At 35.9% G+C, this 25257-nt stretch overlaps 1 protein-coding gene across 1 annotated transcript in view; it reads right to left on the reverse strand.

Moving 5' to 3' along the window:
• Window positions 1–25257, reverse strand: part of DPY19L2 (dpy-19 like 2) — a 94723-nt gene that overhangs the window by 5723 nt on the left and 63743 nt on the right. Inside the window, exons 17-22 of the mRNA XM_041727509.1 lie at window positions 24438–24484; window positions 13902–13926; window positions 8024–8143; window positions 6926–7100; window positions 3972–4071; window positions 2551–2676 (exon numbers count right to left, since the gene is read on the reverse strand). Of these exons, the coding sequence (XP_041583443.1) occupies window positions 2551–2676; window positions 3972–4071; window positions 6926–7100; window positions 8024–8143; window positions 13902–13926; window positions 24438–24484 (593 nt within the window). The remainder of the gene's footprint in view (window positions 1–2550; window positions 2677–3971; window positions 4072–6925; window positions 7101–8023; window positions 8144–13901; window positions 13927–24437; window positions 24485–25257) is intronic.

A 25257-nucleotide genomic window follows, 5' to 3' on the forward strand; every position in this document is an offset into this window, starting at 1 on the left:
TTGTATCTGTTCTTTTTTTTTTTTTTTTTTTTTTATTTATGATAGTCACAGAGAGAGAGAGAGAGAGAGAGGCAGAGACACAGGCGGAGGGAGAAGCAGGCTCCATGCACTGGGAGCCCGACGTGGGATTCGATCCCGGGTCTCCAGGATCGCGCCCTGGGCCAAAGGCAGGCGCCAAACCGCTGCGCCACCCAGGGATCCCGATTGTATCTGTTCTAAAGTATGTATTATAGTATCCCACTGTGGTTTTAATTTGCATATCCTTGAACACTGACAATATTGAGCAGCTTTTCATGTATTCACTAGTCAACACATATTTTCTTTCATGAATTATGTCTGTCCAAGTTTTGTCCATTTTCAACTGTATCATCAATTTATTATTACTTTCTAAAACTTCATATAAAATATATATCTCCTTTATCAGATATGCACTTTACAAATATTTTCTCCAAGTCTGTGGATTCCCTTTTCATTTTCTTAACATCTTTTGAGGAGGCGGGCCTGGGTGCCTCAGTGGTTGAGCATCACCCTTTGGCTCAGGGCATAATTCCGGAGTCCTGGGATCAAGTCCCATATTGGGCTCCCTGCATGGAGACTGCTTCTCCCTCTGCCTGTGTCTCTGCCTCTGCCTCTCTCTGGTGTGTCTCATGAGTAAATAAATAAAATATTTTTTTAAAAAATTTCAATTTTGATGTATATGATTTAGTTTTTTTTAACTGTTAGTGCTCTGTGTTTCAAGAAATCTTTTAATTTTAGCTTTTACATTTAGTTCTGTAATCCATGTCAAGTTAAATTTTTGTTTATGGTGGTATGGATCATGGTTCACTTTTTCTTCTACAGAGATATTCAGTTAGATCAGCAACACCTCTTGAAAACACTTCTCTTTGCATTCAAGTAAAAAAATATATGTTATTTTTCAATTTACTTTGTGGGGTTTTATTTGATCCATAGTTATCTATAAGTTTACTGCCTAATTTCTAAATATGTATGGGTTTATTAGATATCTATATTTAGTAGATTTCTAATTATTAATTTCTAATTTAATTCTGTATGATTTCAAATCTTTTAAATATACTGAAGCCAAAAATCTTAAAAAAAAAAAAAAAAAAAAGGGAGGGCAGCCCTGGTGGCTCAGCGCTGCCTTCGGCCCAGGATGTGATCCTGGAGACCCAGGATCGAGTCCCACGTCGGGCTCCCTGCATGGAGTCTGCTTCTCCCTCTGCTTGTGTCTCTGCCTCTGTCTCTCTCTCTGTGTCTATTATGGATAAATAGATAAAATCTTTAAAAAAATATATACTGAAGCCATTTTTTATGGCCCAGCATATGTTTCCCTTGATGAAAATTCCATGTTCCTTTAAAAGAATGTGTACTCTGCAAAATGTATTTTCCCTGAACTGTTCTATAAGAGTAATGAAGTCACATTACCTTATACTGTTTGTTGTTTCTATCTTCTAATTCTTACACTTTTTAAAATCTTTTTTTTTTTTAATTTATTTATGATAGTCACAGAGAGAGAGAGAGAGAGGCAGAGACACAGGCTGAGGAAGAAGCAGGCTCCATGCACCGGGAGCCTGATGTGGGATTCGATCCCGGGTCTCCAGGATCGCGCCCTGGGCCAAAGGCAGGCGCCAAACCTTTGCGCCACCCAGGGATCCCTAATTCTTACACTTTTTAAACCTAATCTTCTCAGTAGAGAAAGGAAGTTAACATTTCCAACTATCATTGAAAATTTGCTTATTTTTTCTTTCTATTCTGCACATTTTACTTTGTGCACTTTGAAGCTCTGTTTAGATACACACATTTTAGAACTGTTATATATTTTTGATGAATTAGTCCTTTTGTCATTATAAAATGTCCATCTTTATTTGTGGAAATATGCCTTATTTTGAAGTCTACTTTATTAAATTTTAAATTAATATGATGTATACATACATTAACATTATGATGTTTCTGTTTCTTCCCTTACAAGATGCCATTTTTTCCTGACTATATTAGATATTAAAGTTAGGTGTTAAAATTAAGTTAAAGAGTCTAAGAAAAAAGGCCTCAAGATATCCAATAAACATTTAAGGATTTGTGAGTTTTAGAAATCCAAAATTCAGAAATTAAAAATTATACTTAGGAATGTTTTTCTTACTATGTCTTCTTGAGTTATCTGAAACTTTTCTCATAAGTCTTATAAATTCAGTGTTCTCCAGCTGTAGTAAAAGAATGCTAATATCTCACACTGCTGTAAATTCAAATCTGTATTTCATGCATCTAATATAAATTATCATAAAAATTTGAAAAATTATAAAGGAAAGCTACATTTCAGATGTTAAATTAAAATGAAAAAATCTGTAAGCTAAAATATACTATAGTTTCTAAAACTTAGATTCTACTTAAATGATACTTACTTTCCTACATGAAATAATTTTAAATAAAATGCCAGGATATTTTAATGGAATTTACTTAGAATAAACATTCTTAAAAATCACAACTACTGAAATAAAGAAAAACATTTGTTTCTTAAAGATATTCTATATCATATAGTATAGGGCTCATACTCACTTAGTTCTCACAACACACCACGCCTCTTCTAAAACATAATAATTCACATGTAACTCCAACAATTTATCTCTCACTTCTTTTGCAGATTTTCGACTATATGTGGAATAAACTATTTTTGTCCGGGCCCTTTATGTTCAAAACACAAGTTAAAATTTTTTTTAAATAAGTTATAATAGAATGGACTAAAGAAATTTTGCTGGCAAATTAAAATCTCAACACTCACTGGATGGAACATTAATATATATGACCTCAGGCAGCATGAATTGCTTTGGGAATAGCATAGGTTATTTTTGATACATAAGTAGTTTTCACATTCCTACATACGTTTTGCATGTGCTAAAACTTACAGTGGTTTGAATTTTGTATGTACTGCTTGTTAGTGTTTACTGGAACAGACAGACAAACTGGCTTAGAGTCCAGACATGGGTAGCAGGATAATAGTTTAGAATATAGCTTTGCTTTTCATAATGCATAAAATAATCTGCTCATGGAAAACATTCAAGTAGAGGTGAAGAGAGAAAAAAAGACTTCAGTAGATAACTTCACCTACTGAAATTATCCAAAAAGCATATGAATTGAAGTTGTAATTTAGCAAGTCATACTTTCAGATAGAGGGCATCAAGCGTAGTAGTTAGGAAGCCTGATAAACAAGATTATTCACCAAAATACGATTTGGTCCTCAATAGAGGAATTTTTATGAAATCTTGAACAATTACGATCTATGTACTGGACATTTCTTAAAATTTCAAGCATAGGGGATGTGCAATGTCCACAACCAGACATAAAACTTTAAATAACTTAAAATTTTATCTCTAATAATAGGCCAAAGTGCATTAGCAGTAAAAGATTACCCTGGCAATTACTAAAATTATTAAAATAACTTTTAAATTCAATTATTTAAGGAAAACAAACCTTTCACATCTCAATGACTGATAACTAGCTAGCAAAAAACACCCTAAATTTTCATAAAATCATGTAACATAAATTTCATGCACTTTTTATATCTGTTAAAAAAGGCTAGTTATAGGTCACCAGGAAGACGGAGAATGGTTTCTTAAATCAGGCAGAGGCTTGTGGGGTTCAGAACACAGGCTGGCAAACTATGGCCATGGATCAGATTCCATCTCCTCTTACTAATACTGAGCAGTTCTACTGGAGCATATTGACACACATATAGGTTAATCATAAATATGTGACATTTTCACTTTGAGAAAAATTAGTTTTTTTCATTTTTCAGAGGTTTATTAAGCTTTCTTTAGAGTGAACAGGTACATATCATAATTTCTGGATAGTTACTATACAGTTTTAAACTTTCAGCATGAATATGGAGAGCATGTGTGTGTGTATGTGTAAAATTTTCCCTGTTCCTAAGAACCAATGTCAGTTGTAAGCATGTTTGGTTGAAACAATGAGTTGCCAACCTCAAGTCTGCATCCTCGTAATGTGGGTGATTCACAATGGGGTGAAGGGTAGACAGCTTGACACTGGCCATCGTAGGCATGGCACCTGCAAAAACAGCATCTGAAAAACAAGAATATATTCCTTAATGACATATTTTAAAGAAAACCAAAAGTTACTACTTATCTATAATATTTGAAGTAGAATTAAGAAAGATGAAATACATTTAATAACCATCGGCATTATTCTTTTTCTTTGGTCAATATTGTCTATTACAATAACAGCCAGCTTTTCTATCTCTGTGCCAGGAACTGTGCTAAGTAAGTTTACTAGGACTAGGGAATTTAATTTACACAACTTTATGAAGTAGGTTCTACATTATTCTGTAAAATAAAGAAACTAAGAGGCAACAAAGGTAAGTAACTTGCCCAAGACTACCCACCCATGTGCACCAGAGCCCACTCTCAGCCACTTCTCTACAACTTCTTGCCACATTCAAACTCAGTGTAAGAGGCAATACTACAAAAACATGCAGGGCCAGAAAGAACTGTAAAACTTTCTATCTTGTTCCCATAATTTAAAATGTCAAGAACTGAGAGACTGTTACAAGGGGTAGGTCTCATGCTACATCTTTTAAAATGAAATTGTGAACTTGTGAACTATAGTTCCTTGGAAGACAAAGACCAAATGCTCACTTACCTCCTGGCACTTCTGTATAATAAATTATTATATAATTTTGAAAGGTTATCATTTTTAATCAGCATAATAAAATCACTAATAGGAACAAGGGCATGTGACTCAGATCTACTGTAAATAACTGAATGTTTGCTTACAATATAACTAAGTATCCTAAACATAACTTTGGGTGGAATAATCTCTACGTATGACTTAAATTTGAAGATATATAAGTCGATCAGTGTAGAGGTATATACTTATCATTATAAGATTGAATAATTAATGATGGAAAGCTCTTAAGCTAGAGCAGTGGTTCTCAAGCAGACATGATTTTGTTTCCCAGGGATATATGTGGTCAATTTCTGGAGACATTTTTGGCTGGCACACTGCGGGGGAGAGAGGTGCTGTTGGCAACTTGTGGGTAGAGGGAGGGGATGCTGCTAGATATTCTGCAGTGCACGGGCCAGGCCTTAATGTCAATAGTGCCAAGGCTGAGAAAATGTGGGCTGGAGGGACCCAAAGCCCAGCACCACAGTTATCAGGAAAAAACTAGGTGATAGAAATACCTGCACAGTCTTCACTCTTGGTGACAAGATAAATATGAACAAGATGGGGAAAGAATATTCTATTTTCTTATATGTTTGCTGAAGTTTCCACATATACTCTACTAAATGTATTAGATAAAAGTACCCCTTCTGACTTGACAGAGCTTCACTAATACCTGACTTGGTAAGCAGGCCGTGGGCTGGATTGCAGTTCCCACTTGTCCTCTCCATACAGCAACTGTAAGCAGTACACGAACTATACAGCCCTGCAACGACCTGAGCGCAAGCATTAGTCTCACCCATACTACAGAACTTCATGCTGCGTTTAGTTTTTAAATTTTTTTAAAAAGATTTTATTTATTTATTGGACAGAGAGAGAGAGCAAGAGCACACAAGCAGGGGGAGTGGCAGAGAGAGGGAGAGAGAGAGAGATAGAGCAGCAGCTCATCTCAGGACCCTACGATCCAACCTGAGCCAAAGGCAGCTGCTTAACCGACTGAGCTACCCAGGCGCCCCCAACAGGCTGCTTTTAATAAACATGTGGTAACCTTGAGAGAACTCATAATTGAAGAATGAAAAGATTTATAAGAAGATCAAAGAAGAGGTGGCTAAAACTGGGGTAGGAGCTTGTGGGAGTTATCTTAGGATAAATTGTCAAATGTAGGCCCTCTCTGCTAGGGACCTAAGATAAACACTGGAACAAAGTCAGACACAGGAGATTTAAAAGTAGGTACCTCATGAAGCTTGGGAAAAATAACTACCTGGGAGGGGGTAAGGGAGAGTAAAGGGACATCTTGCACCTCATACTCCTCTAGGGAAAAAATTCACTAGAGGAATAATTTTGAAATCCTGATGAAACTGGTCTGGCAGCTGTGAGTGATGGTCCTGTCACCTCTGAAAACCCAGTGTCTGAGCTGAAGCTTATGAAAGCTTGCTTTAACAAGGCTAATTAATAAAACAGAGACCATCAGATATGTGGTAAGAGGAAGTGGCCCCAAGGGGTCACGGGATAAATGTAAATGTAAATACACCGCAGTGAAGAACTAGTGCCACCAAAAATTACTAATTTTCAAAAATGGTCTTGGACAAGATCACAGATTGCTTGTAAAGAATACTGTAGAATATATTTATTCTCTCGAAAGTTTTTCAAAATGAAATAAATATCTCTGCTTGAGTTAATTTTGGATAAAGATAGGAAGATAAAAATGGGATTTGGGGGTATTTACAGGTAGGATTTATACTCATCTCTTTGAAATGAGTTAGTGAAGAAAACAGAATATCTGAGATTTTAACTTTTCTGTGTGCAACTGGTTTTGCAGATTTGGGTGAGGTAGGCAGCACTGACTGAAGTGATGGAAGGAGTGTTGTTGACCTCCCCACAGTCAAAAGTACCTTCTCCTACAGTGTGTTCACAAGGCATGAAATTTTGCCACTGAAGATGTATTTGTCATTGTTAGGGTTAACATACAACCACGGTCTCAGACTTATAGCAAATAACTATGAATAATCATTAATTCCTTATGTTAATTAAAATTCTTGACAGTTATCTAGGAGGCATTTTAAAAAAGGCACAAAATTGTTTTTTGAGAAGGCTTGACTTGGTGGACACTGCCATTAGCATGCTCAAAATCTGTGAGTGTATAAGTGACCGTGTGTATGTGTATTTTTACATGTGTATATGTAACTACAAGATAATACGATAATAAGATAATAAAATAATAACACAAGATAATAAGATAATAATAAGAGCTACATACCTGGCCTGGTATTGTATTTGATCCATTGTATCAGTTCTTCCTGAGGCAAATTATTAAATTCTCCTATTATGCTCCATTGATTATGGAGGTTTGTACAACCTTGTATTGACATTACTGCTAGAATGCCAAAGATAACATTCTCAAAGCGAACTCTGCAAAAAAGCCAGCCAAAGAGCTGAAATGAAAGAAACCATTTATTTTTAATTCTTATATGAAGAGTGCTATAGGGTCAATAATAAACTCTCACCTCGCTACTTGAACCAAGATGGATTATCATTTGATACTACCTAATGCACTAGTAATATACCAAACTATGGTCATCTATTGTTTAAAAATGGTACATATTTTGGAATTACAGGGTCCAGTAACAATGGAACCTTCTTTCTCCTCAAAAGAATAAATGAGGAAACACCCTTCATTCTTCTAGTACTGATTTACTACCAAGGATTAAGATTAGTAAATCACAAAATTTTGAAACATCCTAGAACTGATTCCTGTAATATCTGGTCTTTGTGGACATTTAAAATAACTATGAAACCTCACTAGCAATAACACATATAATCTTCTCAGAAAAAAAGCATTATGATATTCTAACACAGGACTCTTATCATCAAAACTAAGTAAGATGTTTCTAGAAGTACACTGATCCCAAAATTCTAGCTTCTTTGTCTAGCTCTTTTGTATATAATAGTAAGAGAACCCCAGAACTGACAACTTGCCTTGGTTCTCTGAGCCAAACAGGATAATACTAGAGCAATTATTCTGCATCTACTCCAGTATTAAAGAAGAACATTTCACGATCATTTTAAAGGGCCATGAAACTCTTGCACAGACTTGAACTCCAAACACCTGTGCTTGTGGCTAAACTACTAACCCAGGGGAAAGTGTGGCTCCTCACTTGTCACTTATCGGTTAAAATCTAAGGATAATTTTCAAAGCTACTTGAAATTGCTTTTCTTATTCATAGTTAATCATGAAATAACCTTTTAAATCATTTAAACCAAGTGTTTTGTTTCGCATTACTCAGCAAAGCCATGGTAACTACGGTGCTGTTGCTATAGTTACCACAGTGTAGTGACACAAGAATGAATACCTTACCCGTCGAGAACATATCAAGGAAGCCATAACACACATGTGGGGTGTTAAAAACAACTTCAGCCTCATAATTAAAATGGCAAGAGCAGTGAATGCTAACAGTTGCAATGTGTGAAAAATCAGCTGTAGAAATGAAACAAAATGATATATTCACTTTATATACTTTTAAATTAATAAATACAAAATACATTAAAAGTATTCTCATTTATCAGGACAAGGATCTTTTAATTTAGTAATTTTAATATTTATTCATTCATTCAACAAAGATTTAGCAAATGCCTGCTATATGCCACGTACTGTTCTGGGGGCTTTGGATACAACAGTGAACAAAATGACAGTGAGCAATTTCTGCCCTGTGAGGCTTGCATTTTAAAATATTTAGTAAGAAAAAAAATATTTAGTAAGGAAAGACAAAGACAATGGCAAGTAAATGAATCCATTGCATAGTTTTTAGAAAGTGGTAACTGCAGTGAAGAAAGTGAAAGGGAGAAAGGAGACTGGGGGTGCAGGATGTGGTGAGGTCACAGGTGGGAGCAGTTACAATTGCGAGTAGCACAATCAGGGAGGGCCTCAATGAAGAGGTGGTATGTGAACAAGACCCACACAAGGTGAGGCAGCGAGCCCCAAAGACTCACAAAAATGGAATGCTTCACAAATCTGTATGTCAGTCAGTCAGCAACAAAAATCACAGCAATACATAATCTAGATTATTTTTAAAGTAGTGGAATTATATACATAAATATTTGTATGATTAGCAGGACACCTCATTTTTATTCAGATGGGATTCCACTGAGCAAAGGTTTCAGATAAAACTTTTCTAACAGATCTATTCAGAAAATATCAACCGATTCTGCACTAGAAAAATAGGCAAAGAATTAATGCAACCAAAAGTTATGTTCTAACTCATTGATACTCAAACAAAAAGGTAAGAGATTTTCATCTATAAAATGGACAAAAATGAATACTGAGTGTTAGAGAAGATGCCTTGAAACACACACTGAAATAATTGGAAGATTTCTATAATTTAGCAATATTTATCAAGATGATACAAAAGAGCCAACCCTTTTGGTGTAAATTTCTATTCTAATTAAAGGGAATGATCAAGACCAAAAAAATGCTTGTACAAAGATGATCACCAAAGTGAATTTTTAGCAGCCAAAATAGGGACAACCTATGTGACCAATATAGAGGAATAAGTAAATTACCACATTTCCCACATGTGGGTAGCCACGTATTAGCAGATTATTTAATGGCATGAAAAGTTTTCAATGTGTATAATTATGTACATACAAAATACTAAGTTTGTGAAAACCTATGTGCATGGGCACAAGGGGTGGGGAAGGCTACAAAAACATAACAAAAAGTCAATAGAGGTTATTTCTGAATGGTGATTTTTCTGAATTTTCTCACATTTTTAAACGTGTTATTTTAGAATTGGAAGTATATAATTTCTATTTAAAACAGAATGCAAAGCTGATTTTTTCCTTTTTAAGTAAAGATGTTTAAAAATGGAATTTGTTAATGTTTTCATAATTCTTGAACCCAAAATTGGAATGTGAAAGATTTCAAAATTAACCCTTCATTTTTCTTTGGTCAAACTCCTCTTTGGACAAAACTGGGGAGATGTTGCGGAGGGAACAAAAGATATCAACATATCAATATACTTCACACCAGAATAGGTCTTTTTGTTTAGGACCATTAAATCACAGATTGGTGGATTAAGCCACCAATTGGTGGCTTTATTGTCTATCCAAAACGGAGATCTTTTCTATAAATCTATGAACTAGCTATTCACTAATTCCTGAAAAGGAATATGTCATAGGAGTGTCTATTATAATTATGGATAGCTATAAATGTTAGAAATTCTTTTCTAAAATTGAACAGTATCTCCCCATAATTTGCACACCTGTGCAACTGCACAAAATCAGTCTAAACCCATTTGCACATGACAGTTCTCTGTTACCCAAATACTGTAATCATGACTTTGCACTAACCCCACTTTCACCCTTAGAAGCTTTCTATTTTTAAGTTAAATATTCAGAAACTTGTATTATTAGTTCTGTGTTGTCATAACTCTGGTTGCCTTGCTCTGGACATGGTACAGATTGCCCATGTCTTGTTAAAATGTGGCATCTAGAAACAGATTTCCGTAGATGTGCTCTAATTAATGCAAGTACACATCTGACTTTTCCCAGGATGCCTTCCTTTGGTTATTTTGAGCCACAGGATGAGACTGTCATTGTCTCTCCTAAGTCCCATCACTTGTACTCTATTTTTTTCCCATTGCTTCTACTTTAGCACCAACTTCCCATATAAGCAGAATTAAATCCAAAGTAATAATTCTCCTTGACTTTCCTCTATCATCTAAAGGCTGAAAAGAGTCTGCATATGGAGACCTGAAAGATCCCCACCATTTCCTTATCTTCTCTGCATAATGTTTTTTGTAGGTGAATGACATAGAATGACCATTCCAAATGGCACCTCTTATGTTTGTTTTCTATTGCTATCCACACGCTCTAACCCCTCTTCTACTCACAGGCCACTGACTTTCCATAGAGCTCTCTTGCAATAGCTACTTTATCTCCTATTCTATCAAACTGTTTTCTTTTTAACTACCAAGTAGAAGACAGAAGGCTATAGTCAAAAAGCACAGTCCAAAATTCTGTACTTTATGTACACTCCTGCCAATTTGTTAGTACCTCTTTCCACATAAAAATTACTAGGAAAATCCTCACATCTTTTAGAGGCTGGAAGCAAGGAAAGAAAAGAAGCTCAGGGAACTGTTCACTATCCGTCCTTGGAACAAGTGAGCCCAGTTGGGTAAAGTGTGAGTAGCAGCTCCCAAGCATAAAGAAAACAAAGACTAGGTGTAGCAGGCGAGTCCAAATGGCAGATTGTCCCAATCAACACTACCTGCCACAACAGGTGTGAAGACATCTTGAGAACATGGTAGAGATGCCCTTCACTGGTACAGTTAAGAGAAGCCAGAATATTAGCTGGAGGCTCTGAGGTCTCGGTCCAGAAGGCACATACATTTAAAAGTGGGCATTTACACAGTGCTTAACTTACACCAGGCATTATTGTATCTTACAGATACCCCACTTAATCCCATAGCCACCATTTAAGGGAAGTACTGTTATTACTATTGTTTTGGTTGTTCCCAAAAAGATGTAAAGCAACTTGGCTACGATCACACAGCCAGTTAGTGGGGAATATGAGGCCAGCCAGCTTCTGGGTCTGTGTCTTTAACCCCTACACTATGCTTCCTCTTCAGACAATCAACTATTCAATCACATGGTTCTGTTAGTCTGTGAACATGGAAGTGTCCCCAACATATTTCACTCAATCCATTTTTCAAAAGAAGTAATTCTTCCCTCAAATTCTGATTACCTTTTAAAAGGCCATCCTCTTTACTGCCAACAGGACAAAAATATCTACAACTCAGATCTCATTAAACTATCTTTTGCTTAACAATAGAGTCCAGCTTCTTTGCTTACGAAGTCAGCATAGTCTGAACCTGGGTCATTTTCTGCTACTTCTTGCCTTTTCTATGCATTAGCAATACTGATTTGCCTGTAGCTCTGAACGTAACATATTACCTTATTACCTTATGCCTTCTTTATACATGCACGCGCTTTGACTTTGGTAAACTCTTCCTCTATGGTTATTTTAAAAAGAAAATCTGGGGATGCCTGGGTGGCTTAGTGGTTGAGTGTCTGCCTTTGGCTCAGGGCATGATCCTGGGGTCCAGGGATCGAGTCCCATATTGGGCTCCCTGCAAAGAGTCTGCTTCTCCCTCTGCCTCTCTCTGTGTGTCTCTCATGAATAAATAAATAAATAAATAAATAAATAAATAAAATCTTAAAAAAATAAAAAGAAAATAAATAAAATCTGAAAAAAAAAAGAAAAAGGAAAATCTGTCCCTAACTACCCATTCTTCTTCACACAGATTTAATCACTTCTCTGTACTACTTTTCTTCCAACTTCCTCTGTCAAGGCACATATAATTATCTGTTCACATTGTTTGTCTTTCTCCACTATACATCAAATTCCAAAAAAGCAGTGACCTGATGTATAACAAGCACATAATAAATACTGAACTGATTAGTATACAGAATAGAAAAAATTAAAATGGGCAAAATTAGGATAAATGGAGAAATGAAAGATAATAACAAAGCAAAATAATGAGAAAAGAGAGCAGAAAATCAAGGAATACTGTGTTTCTAAAAAGCAGTGGGTTTGAAATATCACATGATAAAATATAAAGTATGAATGTGCACTATTAAGTTAAACTGGGCACCATGGGACATGGCTGATTTGCATAAGTGCAGCTCACATTAGGCAGCAGCATGCGGTGAATGATTAACGGCATGGCTCTGCTGCTACACGCCAAGGTTCATAGGCCTTGGCTTCACAGAGCTGAAGGGACTTCAGCTTCAGAGATTAAAATGAAGGGACTTCAGCTCTGTGATGCTGTTACTCAACTTCTCTATGCCACAGTTTTCTTTCACCTTTCACCTGTAAAATATACAAAATTATACTTAACCTCAAAGGGTTGTTGTGCAAATGAAATTATAAATATGTGTAAATCACTTCCCCAAGTGCCCTGCACACAGGAAGCAGTAAGTGCTATTACTTTGAGGGCACTGGAAGCACTCGAACACTGCTAGTGTTCACATGCAAGCTTTACATTTACGAATGAGTGGCAGATCTGAGGAAAGCTATTTAATTTCCGTAGGTCTCTATTCCATGGCCAAGACCACTTTGTTCTTCTTAAACGTGTAGCTAGGCTCCATTTCCGAGCTCCCTGCAGTCAGGTGTGGCCAAGTGCCTGAGTTCCAGCTGTGGGCTGGAAGTTCATATTTCCATTTCCAGGCCTAGTCCTTACAAACCTCCAGCGCATGATCATCCCTGTTCTTTCTCCTTTGCTGATGTGATGCAGACAAGCACTTCGACCTCAGCAGCTACACACTGAAGACGTCAGAGCTATAAATGCAAGGGCTCTGGGTTCCTCAATCACTGCTTGTTGGGAGGGCCACTGCTAGCTAGGAACTCCTGATTTTAACTTTATGTGAGCAAAGAATAAAACTTTACTGAGTTAAATCACTGAAATATTAGTGTTTGTCTCTGTTAACAGCTCATCTAACTAACATAATTTCCTTATTTGCAAAATGGGAATAATATTACGAGAATTAAAACAGCACAGTACATGGCACATAGTAACTATTAAAAAATATTCATTATCATTACAGGCTGTTTTTATTAAGTCCAGATTCAGTTGCCCTCTCTTGTAAATTTGGCATTTCCCTTAAGACTCAAAGCGCTATTACTTAGGAAATCATATTTCCAGCCCCTGCTGAGCTTTCTCTTCATATGCCACAAAATCATTTAGCGCCATATAAAATGTTGTCTTGTTTCACATCTCTGTTGAAAAATTATGCATACCTGAGGGCAGAAACACTGCTTTGCCATCTTCTGTATCCTGTAACAATCTAAGGTTGTAACTGATTGACCATCAAGTCTGGCTGTGGCACAAGGCCACCAGCCCCAGGGCCATGGGTGTCTGCCCTGATGGGCTATAGCTGATGGGCTCAGTGGGCTGGGAATTAATGCTGCTATTGTTGAATGAATAAAAGAATGAATGAATAAATGAAGGTAATTTAATTATGCTCTGTGGTTAGAGATGAGCCTTCAATGGTTTTCAAATCCTTACTACTGTTCAAAAAAGCAGATGAAAACATGGGAAGGACCAGCATTTATTAGCAATGCTGAAACACTGAAGTGCTGCTGACAGTGCAGCAGCAAGGCAATACTTTTGTGAATTAACCTTGAACTAGAATTTAATACATAAGTATAACAGAGATTAAAATGAAAGCTTTACCTCACCATGTTCAAGGAGCTGTTTTCTGGAATAAAAAACATTCTCTATTTACTGAATGCCCATTATGATTGCATAAATACAAATTTCATTTATTTGTCCGTAGGTTTAAAGAATTTGATTCTCTCTAAACTACTCAGTAACATAAAAAATATTAGATAATATCACTAAAAATCATAGCAATTTGAAAGGCATGATTTATAGTCATCCTATTTAAGGTATATACTTATTAAGGTGTAGATAGATAGATAGATACATAGATATAGATACATAGATATATAGATATCTTAAAGATAAAATACCTTTTACCAATTGCCAGAGATTGTACCTCTAGAAGGCTTTAAAGAAAAAGAATTTCTATTAAATATTCAACCATATACAGTATATACACTCCTTTAGATAAGTACTGCTGGACTTTTGAGTTGCTTTCATTTTTTACAACTATAAGTACCATGACTATTCTTGTACATAAAACTCTGAGCATCCTTCAGTGTTTCTTTAGTGTTTCTAGATAAATTTCTAGAGGAAAAGTTACTGGGTAAAACCTATAAATATTTTTAGTTCTACAAAAGTTTATGTCTAAAAATCCTACTGAGCTCTAGGCACAGTGCAGTAAACACAGCACAAATAGTGCAGATGTTGTTCTTTTCCTCTTAGACTGCGTGTTAGATACACAAGAGGTACAGACTGCCTATTTCATTATTTCATCAAGAAGATTGAAGACTTCAGTTTTATATACAGAGCCCTTCTTCTAATGGATTTTGGAGTTGGAGAGAAAAGTAACACAGTTCAAGTAAGATACTAAGAAGTAAGGAAATTTGAGGGCACATACAGATCCAGAGTATTTTTTTTAAAAGGTGGTGAGGGGAAGGCCTGTCAGGAAAGCAGAGAGATCACCAAATTACTCTGCCTCCATTGCAGCTTGGCCCTGATTTGTGCAGTGGAGGAAGGGAGGGGGATGGGGGGCTTCCCACCTGTCCTAAAATCTGCTGGTCACAACAGAATCCTATAGTGAGCTGCTGTGTGCAAAGGAGGACAGGCTCTGACAATAATTGCTGATGTAAACAAATCTAGTAGCTAATTTAAAATGTGAATATACAACCAAATCTGCAAACATAAAACTGAAATAGATAAACTGGTAAAGAGCAATAATAGATGCTCAAAAAAAAAGAGAGGCTAAAGCAAAAGATTAAGAGAACCAAGAATTCTCTGAGGTAAAGGAAGATGTGAATATTCAGATTAAAATGTCCCATGAATTAATAAATATATAAAATACACACACTCATGCATACATATATACATGAATATCTCAAAACTCCATAAATTTCCAGAGAGCAAAACTTGGTATAAAATTTCTCATCTATAATGCTCAATGCAAGAAAACAGTAATTATCTAAAAAATGCTGAAAAAAATCTCAGAAATATCTATTAACCAAACTAACAACTTAATGTGATGGCAAAGTAAAGGTACTTTTCAAATGAGAAAGCATCCAGAAACCCTTGGGAAGAAGACACTGTGGCACTACTCCCCAGCAGGAGCTGCTGTTGCACCACTCTGGAACCAGGGCTGCCAGGCCCCTGACAACCCCATGCATAAGCCCTGTGCATGTCACATAAGGGATGTGGCTGCTCTGTGTATACCAGCATTTCAGACTTCGGTGGATGCTCCAAAAACACCAATGCCTTAGGTGTGAAACCAGTGCTGCTGCAGGCTAGCCAGACCCAAACCCACTGTTGCTTTATGAATACCTGCACTCCAGTCTCCAGTTTGGTGGCCACGTGATGCACACCCACGTCCTACAAACTGTCACCACTGCAGGCTAGACAGTGCCCCACTCTGAAGCCACTGCTGCTCCATAAGTGTCTGAGCTGCAGTCCCTGAATCTGTGGCTGCTCCATGTATTCTCATTTCTCAGGAACCAGATCCACTGCTATTGTGTGCTAGCCAGAGCCTGCTCTGCAAGCACATGAGTTCCAATCCCCATAGCTGTTCCACGGGTACCCATGTATCAAACATGAGGGTCACCACCATCACCACAAGGACATCCACAAGATGAACCCAATGCCAAGGAGAATCCCCTTGACCATGACATGAATCAAGCGATCCCCTGCAGCTTCATCACTATGGATTCCAACAGATGACCACTGTTACAGCCATCCATAGCCTTGGTTATTGAGGCCCCTGCAATCTTCATGGATGCTAAGTCTCTAAAGTCTGAAAGAGGTGATTATTCCATCAAATGTGAAGACATCAATGCAGATTTATAAGAAACATGAAAAAATCAAGGTAGCATTACACAACAGTTTCCAGTAACTGGCCCCACAGAAATGAAGATCTGTGAATTGCCAAAGAATCCAAAATAATTGTTTCAAGAAAGATCAGTGAACTACAGAGAATGTAGACAACACAATAAAATCAGAAAAATAATCCATGAACAAAACAAGCTTAACAGTGAGCTAGAAGTTATAAAAAAAGAAGCAAACTCTAGAGGTAAAGAATACAATGAATGGAATGAAAAATACAATATACAGATCAACAGCAGACCTGATTAAGCAGATGAAAGAATCTGGGAACTTGAGGACTGATAATTTGAAATTATCCAGTGAGAAAAGGAAAAAAGAATGAAAACAAGTGAAGAAAGCTTATGTGAATTATGGAACACCATCAGGAAAAATAATATTTATATCATGGCAGTCGAAGGAGGAGAAGAGAGGGGAAAAGGGCAGAAATCTTCTTTAAAGATAAGCTGAAAACTTGCCAAATCTCGAGACAGATATGAGTATCCAAGTACATGAGGCTCATAGATCCCAATACAAATTTAATCCCCCCAAATTCACTGGACACATTGTAATGGAAGTGTCAAAACCAAAGACAAAGAATGAACTGCCAAAATAGCAAATTATCTCATATAAGTGAACCCCCATAAGGCTATTAGAAGATTTATCAGCAGAAACCTTGCAGGTCAAGAGAGGATGGGATGGGGGCACCTGGGTGGGCTCAGTGGTTGAGCATCTGCCTTTGGCTCAGGGTCTGATCCTGGGGACCCGGGATCAAGTCCTACTTTGGGCTCCCTGTGGGGAGCCTGCTTCTCCCTCTGCCTGTGTCTCTGCCTCTCTCTCTGTGTCTCTCATGAATAAATAAAATCTTAAAAAAAAATAAAGAGAGGATGGGATGATATATTCAAAATGCTCAAATTTTAAAAATCTGCCAATTAAGAATAGTTCGCCCAGCAAAGCTGTCCTTCAAATGAAGTAAAAGATAACTTTCTCAAACAAAACCTGAGGGAATTCATTACCACTAGACCTGCCTTACAAGAAATGCTAAAGGGAGTTAGTTATGCTAAAATGAAAGGATGCTAATCAGTAACCTAAATACATATGAAAGTATAAAACTCACCATAAAGTTACCTATACAGTCAAATTAGGAATACTCTAATGTCATAAGAGTGGTATGTAAATCACTGAACTATAACAAAAAGGTAAAAAAAAAAAAACCCAAAAGTATTTAAAAATAAGTGTAGCCACAAATGGATAGCAATATAAAAGATCTAAACTGTGACATCAAAAGCATAGCAAGGGAAGGAGAAAGTGAAAAGGCAGTATTTTCATATGTGTTTGAAGTTAAGTTTTCATCCACTTAAAATAGATTGCTGTAACTATAAGATGTATTATGCAAGCCTAACAGAACCACAAAGCAAAAAACTACAGTAAATACACAAAAGATTAAGAGAAAGGAAACAAAGCATATCACTATAGGAAAGGAAGACAGCATGAAAGGAAGGAAGGAACTATGAAACAGCAAACAACTAGGTGGCAAAACAAGTCCTTATCTATCAATAAATATCTGAAATATAAATGGATTTAATTCTCCAACCAAAAGACAGAGAATGACTAAATGAAAAAAAAAAAACAAGACAATTATATGCTGCCTACAAGAAACTCATTTTAGCTTAAGGACACATTAAAGTAAAAGCGAAGGGCTGTAAAAAGATATTCCATTCAAATGGAAGCAAAAAGAAAGCAGGGGTAGCTCTATATATCACATATATCACATATGTCATATATATATACATACATACATACATACATATCACACACACACACACACACATACACATACACCAATATATGATATAGATCTAAATCTAGATCTCTATATTTTGGGTGAAACAGACTAAGTTGAACACTGTAGGGATCTCTGGGTGGCTCAGTGGTTTAGCGCCTGCCTTCGGCCCAGGGTGTGATCCTAGGGTCCCAGGACCAAGTCCCACATCAGGCTCCCTACATGGAGCCTGTTTCTCTGTCTCTGTCTCTGTGTCTCTCATGAAAAAATAAAATCTTTAAAACAAAAAGAAAGAAAACTGTAAAAGGAGACAATGAAGGTCATTATATAATGATAAAGGGGTCAGTTCATTAACAGGATAGAACAACTGTAAATCTATATGTACCCAACATTGAAACACCTAAATAAATTAAGCAAATATTAATAGATCAGAGAGGAGAAATAGAAAGCAATACGAAATAGTAGGGGACTTCAATGCCCAATTCCAACAATGGATGGATAATCCAGATAGAAAATCAGTAAGATAATATTGGACTTGAACTACACTTTAGACCAAATGGACCTAACAAATATATTTACAGAGCTTCTATCCAACAGTAGGAGAATACACAGTCTCCTCAAATGTATACAGGACATTTTTTAGGATAGATCCTATGTTAGGTCACAAAACAACAAATTTAAGAAGACTGAAATCATTATCAAGTATCTTTTTTGACCACAATAGCATGACATTAAATTAAGTTTTTTTTAAGATTTTATTTATTTATTCATGAGAGAGATATAGAGAGGCAGAGACATAGGCAGAGGGAGGAGAAGCAGGTTCCATGCAGGGAGCCAAGGCAGACGCTTAACCACTGAGCCACCCAGGCGTCCCTAGTATGACATTAGAAATTGATAATAGTAGGAAAGAGAAAATTCACAAATACATGGAAGTAAGACAACCAAATCTTGAATAATTGATGGGCCAAAGAAAAAATCAAAAGGAAATAAAAATATCTTGAAACAAATGAATATAAAAACACAACATACCAAAACTTATGGGATGCAGCAAAGGCAGTTCTAAGGGGAAGTTTATATGATACATGCCTACATTAAGAAAAATAAACAACTATACACTTAAGGAACTGGAAGAACACACTAAGCCCAATATTAGTAAAAGGATAGAAAGAACAAGGACCATAAGAAAAATAAATAGAGACAAAAAACAATAGAAAACATCAATGAAACTAAGAGCTGGTATTTTGAAAAGATAAGCAAAATTGATAAACCTTTAGTTAGACACAGAAAAAAAGATTTAAATAAATAAAATCATAAATGAAAGAGGGAACATTAAAACTGATACCACAAAAATACAAAGGGTCATAAGAGACTACTATGAATAATTATACATCAACAAATTGGATACCCCAAAGAAAGGACATATTCCTAGACACACAACCTTTCCAGACTGAATCACAAAGAAATAAAAAATCTGAATTGGGGACACCTGGGTTGAGTGTACACCTTTGGCTCAGGGCTTGATCCCAGTCCTGGGATCAAGTCCCACATTGGACTCCCTGTGAGGAGGCTGCTTCTCCCTCTGTCTGTGTCTCTGCATCTCTCTGTCTCTCATGAATAAATAAATAAAATCTTTTTAAAAATCTGAATAGGCTTAAAACTAGTAAAGAAAGGCACCTAGGTGGCTCAGTCATTTAAGCATCCAACTCTTGATTTTGGCTCAGGTCATGATCTCAGGTGCATGGAATTGAGCCCATCAGGCTTCATGCTCAGCACAAAGTCTGCTTGTCACTCTACTCTGTTCCCCCTCCTTCAGCCCCCCCCCACTCACTCTGTCCCTCAAAAATAAATAAAATCTTATAAAAAAAAAAACTCACAAAACCTAGTAAGGGGGATTGAATCAAAAATCTCTCAACAACAACAAAGAAAATGGAGAACCAGATAGCTTCACTAGAGAATTCTACCAAACATTTAAACAAGGATTAATGCTAACCCTTCTCAAATTGTTCCAACAGATTTAAGAGGAAATAATGTTCAGGCTCATTTTACAAGGCTAGCATCACCCTCATACTGAAGCTAGACGAGGATGATAAAAGAAGATTATAGTCCAATATCCCTGATGAACATAGAGGCAAAAAGCATCAACATATACTAGAAACCAAATTCAGCATCAAATTAAAAGGATCATGCACCAAGAGCAGGTGGGATTTTTTTCTTTGCAATGCTAGGATAATTTAATATATACAAATCAATAAATGTGATATGCCACATTAAAAGAATGAAGGATAGGGATGCCTGGGTGGCTCAGTGGTTTGAGCATCTGTCTTTGGCTCACGTCATGATCCTGGGGTCCTGGGACTGAGTCCTAAAATGGGCTCCCCACAGGGAGCCTGCTTCTCCCTCTGCCTATGTTTCTGCCTCACTTATGAATAAATAAAATATTTTTTAAAAAAACGAATGAAGGATAAAAACCATAATGATCATCTCAGTATATACAGAAAAAACTTCTGACAAAATTAAAAACCCTCCATGATAAGAACTCTCAACAAATTAGTTACAAAAGGAAGGTACCTCAACATAACAAAAGCATATAATATGACAAGCCCACAGCTAAACTCATAGTGAATGTTGAAAAATCTCAAAGTTTTTCTTCAAGATCAAGAACAAGACAAGGATGCCCACTCCTACTATTTCTCTCCAGCAATGTACTGGAAGTCCCAATCAAGGCAATTAGGAAAGAAAAAGAAATAGAAGAAACAAAGAGAGAAGTAAGATTATCTATGTTTGCAGATGACATGATCTTATATGCAGAAAACCCTAAAGATTCCACCAAAAAACTGTTAAAACTAATCAATAAATTCAGTAAAATTGTGGAATACGAAATCAACATTCAAAAATCAGTTGCAAAAAAAAAAATCAGTTGCATTTCTACACAATCACAATGAACTATCTGAACAGTTAATTTCTAAAACAATCGCATTTATAATAGAATCAAAAACAAGAAAGCACTTAGGAATACATTTCACCACGGAGAAGATAGACCTCTACACTGAAAGCTGTAAGATGCTGATGAAAGAAGCTGAAGACAACACACAAAAAAATAGAAAGATATTGGTTTGCTCTTGGTTTGGAAGAATTAATGTTAAAATATCCATACCACCCAAAGCAATCTACAGATGCAATGCAATCCCTATCAAAATTCCAACGACAGGGCAGCCTGGGTGGCCCAGCAGTTTAGCACGGCCTTCTGCCCAGGGCGTGATCCTGGTGACTGGGTTTCGAGTCCCACATGGGTTCCCAGCATGTGTTCCCAGAGGGGTTCCCTCTGCCTGTGTCTCTGCCTCTCTCTCTCTCTCTGTCTCTCATGAGTGAATAAAATCTTAAAAAAAAAATTCCAATGACATTTTTCACAGATACAAAAAGAACAATCCTAAAATTCATACAGAACCACAAAAAAATCCTGAATTTACAAGATAATCTTGGTATACTTCCTCATTTTAAACTATATCACATGGGCAGCCCCGGTGGCCCGGCGGTTTAGCACCGCCTTCAGCCCAGGGTGTGATCCTGGAGACCCGGGGTCGAGTACCACGTCAGGCTCCCTGTGTGGAGCCTGCTTCTCCCTCTGCAACTGTCTCTGCCTCTTTCTCTCTCTGTGTCTGTCATGAATAAACAAAATCTTTAAAAAATAAATGAATAAACTATATCACAAAGCTATAGTAATCAAAACAGTATGGTACAGGAATAAAAGTGGACACATGGACCAATGGAACAGAATAGGGAGGCTAACAATAAACCCATGCATATATGCTCGATTTATCTTTGATAGGGGCACCAACACACAATGGAGAAAGGATAATGCTTTCAATAAATGAGGGTTGGGAAACTGGATATTCACAATAGCCAAGATACAGAAACAACATAAGTGTCTGTTGATGGACAAATGGATACAAAATATGTTATACTATTAGCAATGGAGTATTATTCAGTCATTAAAAAGAAGGAAACCCTGCCATTTGTGACAACATGGATGAACCTGGAGGCATTATGCTATGTGAAATAGGCCAAAGAGAGACAAATACTTTATAGTATCACTTATATGTGGAATCTAAAAAAGAAAACAATGTCAGACTCAGAAACATAGTAGAATGGTGGTTGCTGGGGCTGTGTAGTGGGGGCTAGCAGGGGTGATGTTCATCAAAGTGTACAAACTTTTCGTTAAAAGGTGAAGAAGTTCTGAGAAACATGTAAAACATTATGATTATAGTTAATAATACCATATTGAATACTTAAAGTTTGCTAAGAGTGTGAATCTTAAGTGTTCTAACACATACAAAAGTAACTGAGAGAATGGATGTGTTAAATGTGTTAACCTGATGGTGGTAATCATTTCATAATGCATACATATGTACATCAAATTGTGTTGTATGCTTTAAATATATATTTACTTATTTGGCAAAAATGAAAATTATGAAAGAAAATATGTGGAAATATTTTAATGATTTTGATGTGCATGTTTCTAAGCAACAAATTAACACAGAAAATGTACAGTTATGAATTTTAAAAATTCTATAAAGTAAAAACCATTAATAACTATGACATCCTGGAAGAAATGTTACATACATGTGACAGATAAATGTTTACTGTCTACAATAGAAAATATCCTACACATCAATTTTCAAATGGTCAAGAAAAATAAATATGCTACAAACATTTGGAAAATGTAAAACATCACTGGTGAAGACTGATAAAATGAGTTCCTTTTTAAAAAATCGGTCAGAAAATGTTACAAGTTTGATAATACTGGTATTCATGGAGATGCAAGGAAATGGACACTCTCATCATAAGTTCTCAGTTTTTATCAAATTGTAAATATTCATACAGATGACCCAGCAGTCCCATTTCAAATATTCTAAATATTAAAATAGTCTGCAAAGAAATATGTACAGAAATGTTCATTACTCTTAGCACTGGTTGTTATGACAAAAAGATAAATATAATCCTAACGCCCATTGATGTGGGCATGGTTAAATACTTGGTAGTCACTCATGATGATTAACAATAAAATGTAGAGACCACTACAAAGTATTAGACACCCAAGATACACTGTAAAATAAAAATAAAAAGTTACATAATAATAATAATACTTTTTCTATTTTATAAAAATATTGTGGTTTTGGGTTTTCTAGAATGATACATACAAGACCATTTGCAATCAGCACCAACGAGGAGTAGATCTAAGGGAGAGTAATACTCCCTCATTTCTTGAAATATTGAAATATTATTTCATCTGTAGGTATTATTATATGCATGTATTATTTTGTAATTTAAAAAACTCCTCTGCCCATACACACGTGTGCACACATACACACAAGACTGTCACTTTCAGGAATGTAACCATCTCCTTATTCTGAGCTACATATCTTCCACCCTTTGGTTCCCTTAAGGCTGTCTTCTTCTTCACTGCACCCTCCCAACTATTTGAAGACAGCTGCCACTACTTCTCAATCTTCTATTATCCAATTAAATATCCCAGGTGACTTCATGCATTTCTTATGTGAATACTTCTCAGCACTCTAAAAATGCTTTTTTTACAATGTTAAGGCATAATTCCCCTGAGCTCCATCTGACCCGAACAAAGTAGAGTGGGTCTATTAAGCTCCTTGATTTGGATTTCAACAAATAGGATTTAACCATTTCAACCATAAAGTTCTATTAAGCCCTTCTAACAACCATATGAATTTGTTTACTGAAAATATAAGCTTGGGGCACAGGACTCATTGAAACTCTCTGTACTATCATCACAATTATTCCACAAATCTGAAACTGGCCAAAAAAATAAATTTCATTAAATACATCAAACTTAATCATATGTCTATAAGTATAAAATGTAATTGATGATTTTCCTCATAGAGAAGTTTTCTTCACAATCTACTTCTCATATCCCGTAGCTATGTATGATTCAAGTTACATTTTTTCTAACATATATTTATGCCAGTGAAGTTAGTCACCAAAAAATGTGATACAGTAAACGGTTTCAACAATAAATGCAGAAAAATTATTTTATGAATATGCAGAAAAATAAATAATGATGTTTTCTTTGGAAGTTAAAAAAAAAAGAACTGCCAAAACAAAACTTTAGCTTACTTCTGTTTATGGACTTTAAATTCAGTCATATATCAAAATCAAACTAAATTGATTTAAACTTTGAGTTAATTCAAATAGAAGTATCTCTAAAACAAGTCCAAATACATAAAAGAGATGTCTAATAATAACATATTCAGTCTTTTTTTTTAAAGAGAACATCTAAGATTGGTTTATGTCTCCTTAATCAAAATGTTGGTTTAATACACATTCATTTGATATTACAGTAGCTACTGATAACTGAATGTTGGATTTTAAATCAATTACACCATTTGATATTATAGTAGTTTATTAACTGAATATACTATGATTTAAAATAATTATGATAAAATTACCTTTGAAAAGTGTTTGCAGATAAGACACATAAAATATCACGGCAAGTCTGTGAATAGAGTAAATTAAGGTTTTCTAAGGAATTAAGTGACATTTAAAACACTCTGATTCATTAACATAAGCACCCCCATGAGAAAGAAGTGTTTTTATTGTTTTTTTTTTGTTTTTTTGGTTTTTTGTTTTTTTGTTTTTTTGTTTTTATTGTTAAAGTGAGTCCTCAGGAACACTTTATTTTGTTTTAAAGATTTTATTTATTTCTCAGGAACACTTTAATCCCATCTCTGAGGTTAAGTATTTCCTTAAGGTTCTAAATTCCTCTTTTAAGAAAGAAAGAGAGAAAGAAAGAAAAGAAAAGAGAAAAAAGGAAGAAAGGAAGAAAAGAGTGTCGAGGTAAATTTTTAACTCTTTAAACTCTAAAGTTCTCTCTGGGAAACGAACTGAGGGGTGGAAGGGAAGGAGGGCGGGGGGGGGGTGAATGGGTGACGGGCACTGAGGGGGGCACTTGAGGGGATGAGCACTGGGTGTTATTCTGTATGTTGGCAAATTGAACACCAATAAAAAATAAATTTATTATTAAAAAAATAAATAAATCATGAAAAAAATAAAATAAACTCTAAAGTTCTAAGCTCTTAGATGTGAACAACTCCTTATTAGAGTTTAAGCTTATATTTTACCGGGAGGGATGTGGGCTGAAAGTGGGGAACTGGTTTACACAAAGGACGCAGCTTCTTCCATGTACTTTCAGAGACTATTTTATCTTAACTTTCCAAGAAAAGTAGGAATCTCTCTCTCCTCCGCCCCAACTCACCCTCTCCCTCAACC

The sequence above is a fragment of the Vulpes lagopus genome, chromosome 13, assembly GCF_018345385.1.
Source record: "Vulpes lagopus strain Blue_001 chromosome 13, ASM1834538v1, whole genome shotgun sequence".
In the NCBI taxonomy this organism is placed as follows: Eukaryota; Metazoa; Chordata; class Mammalia; order Carnivora; family Canidae; genus Vulpes; species Vulpes lagopus.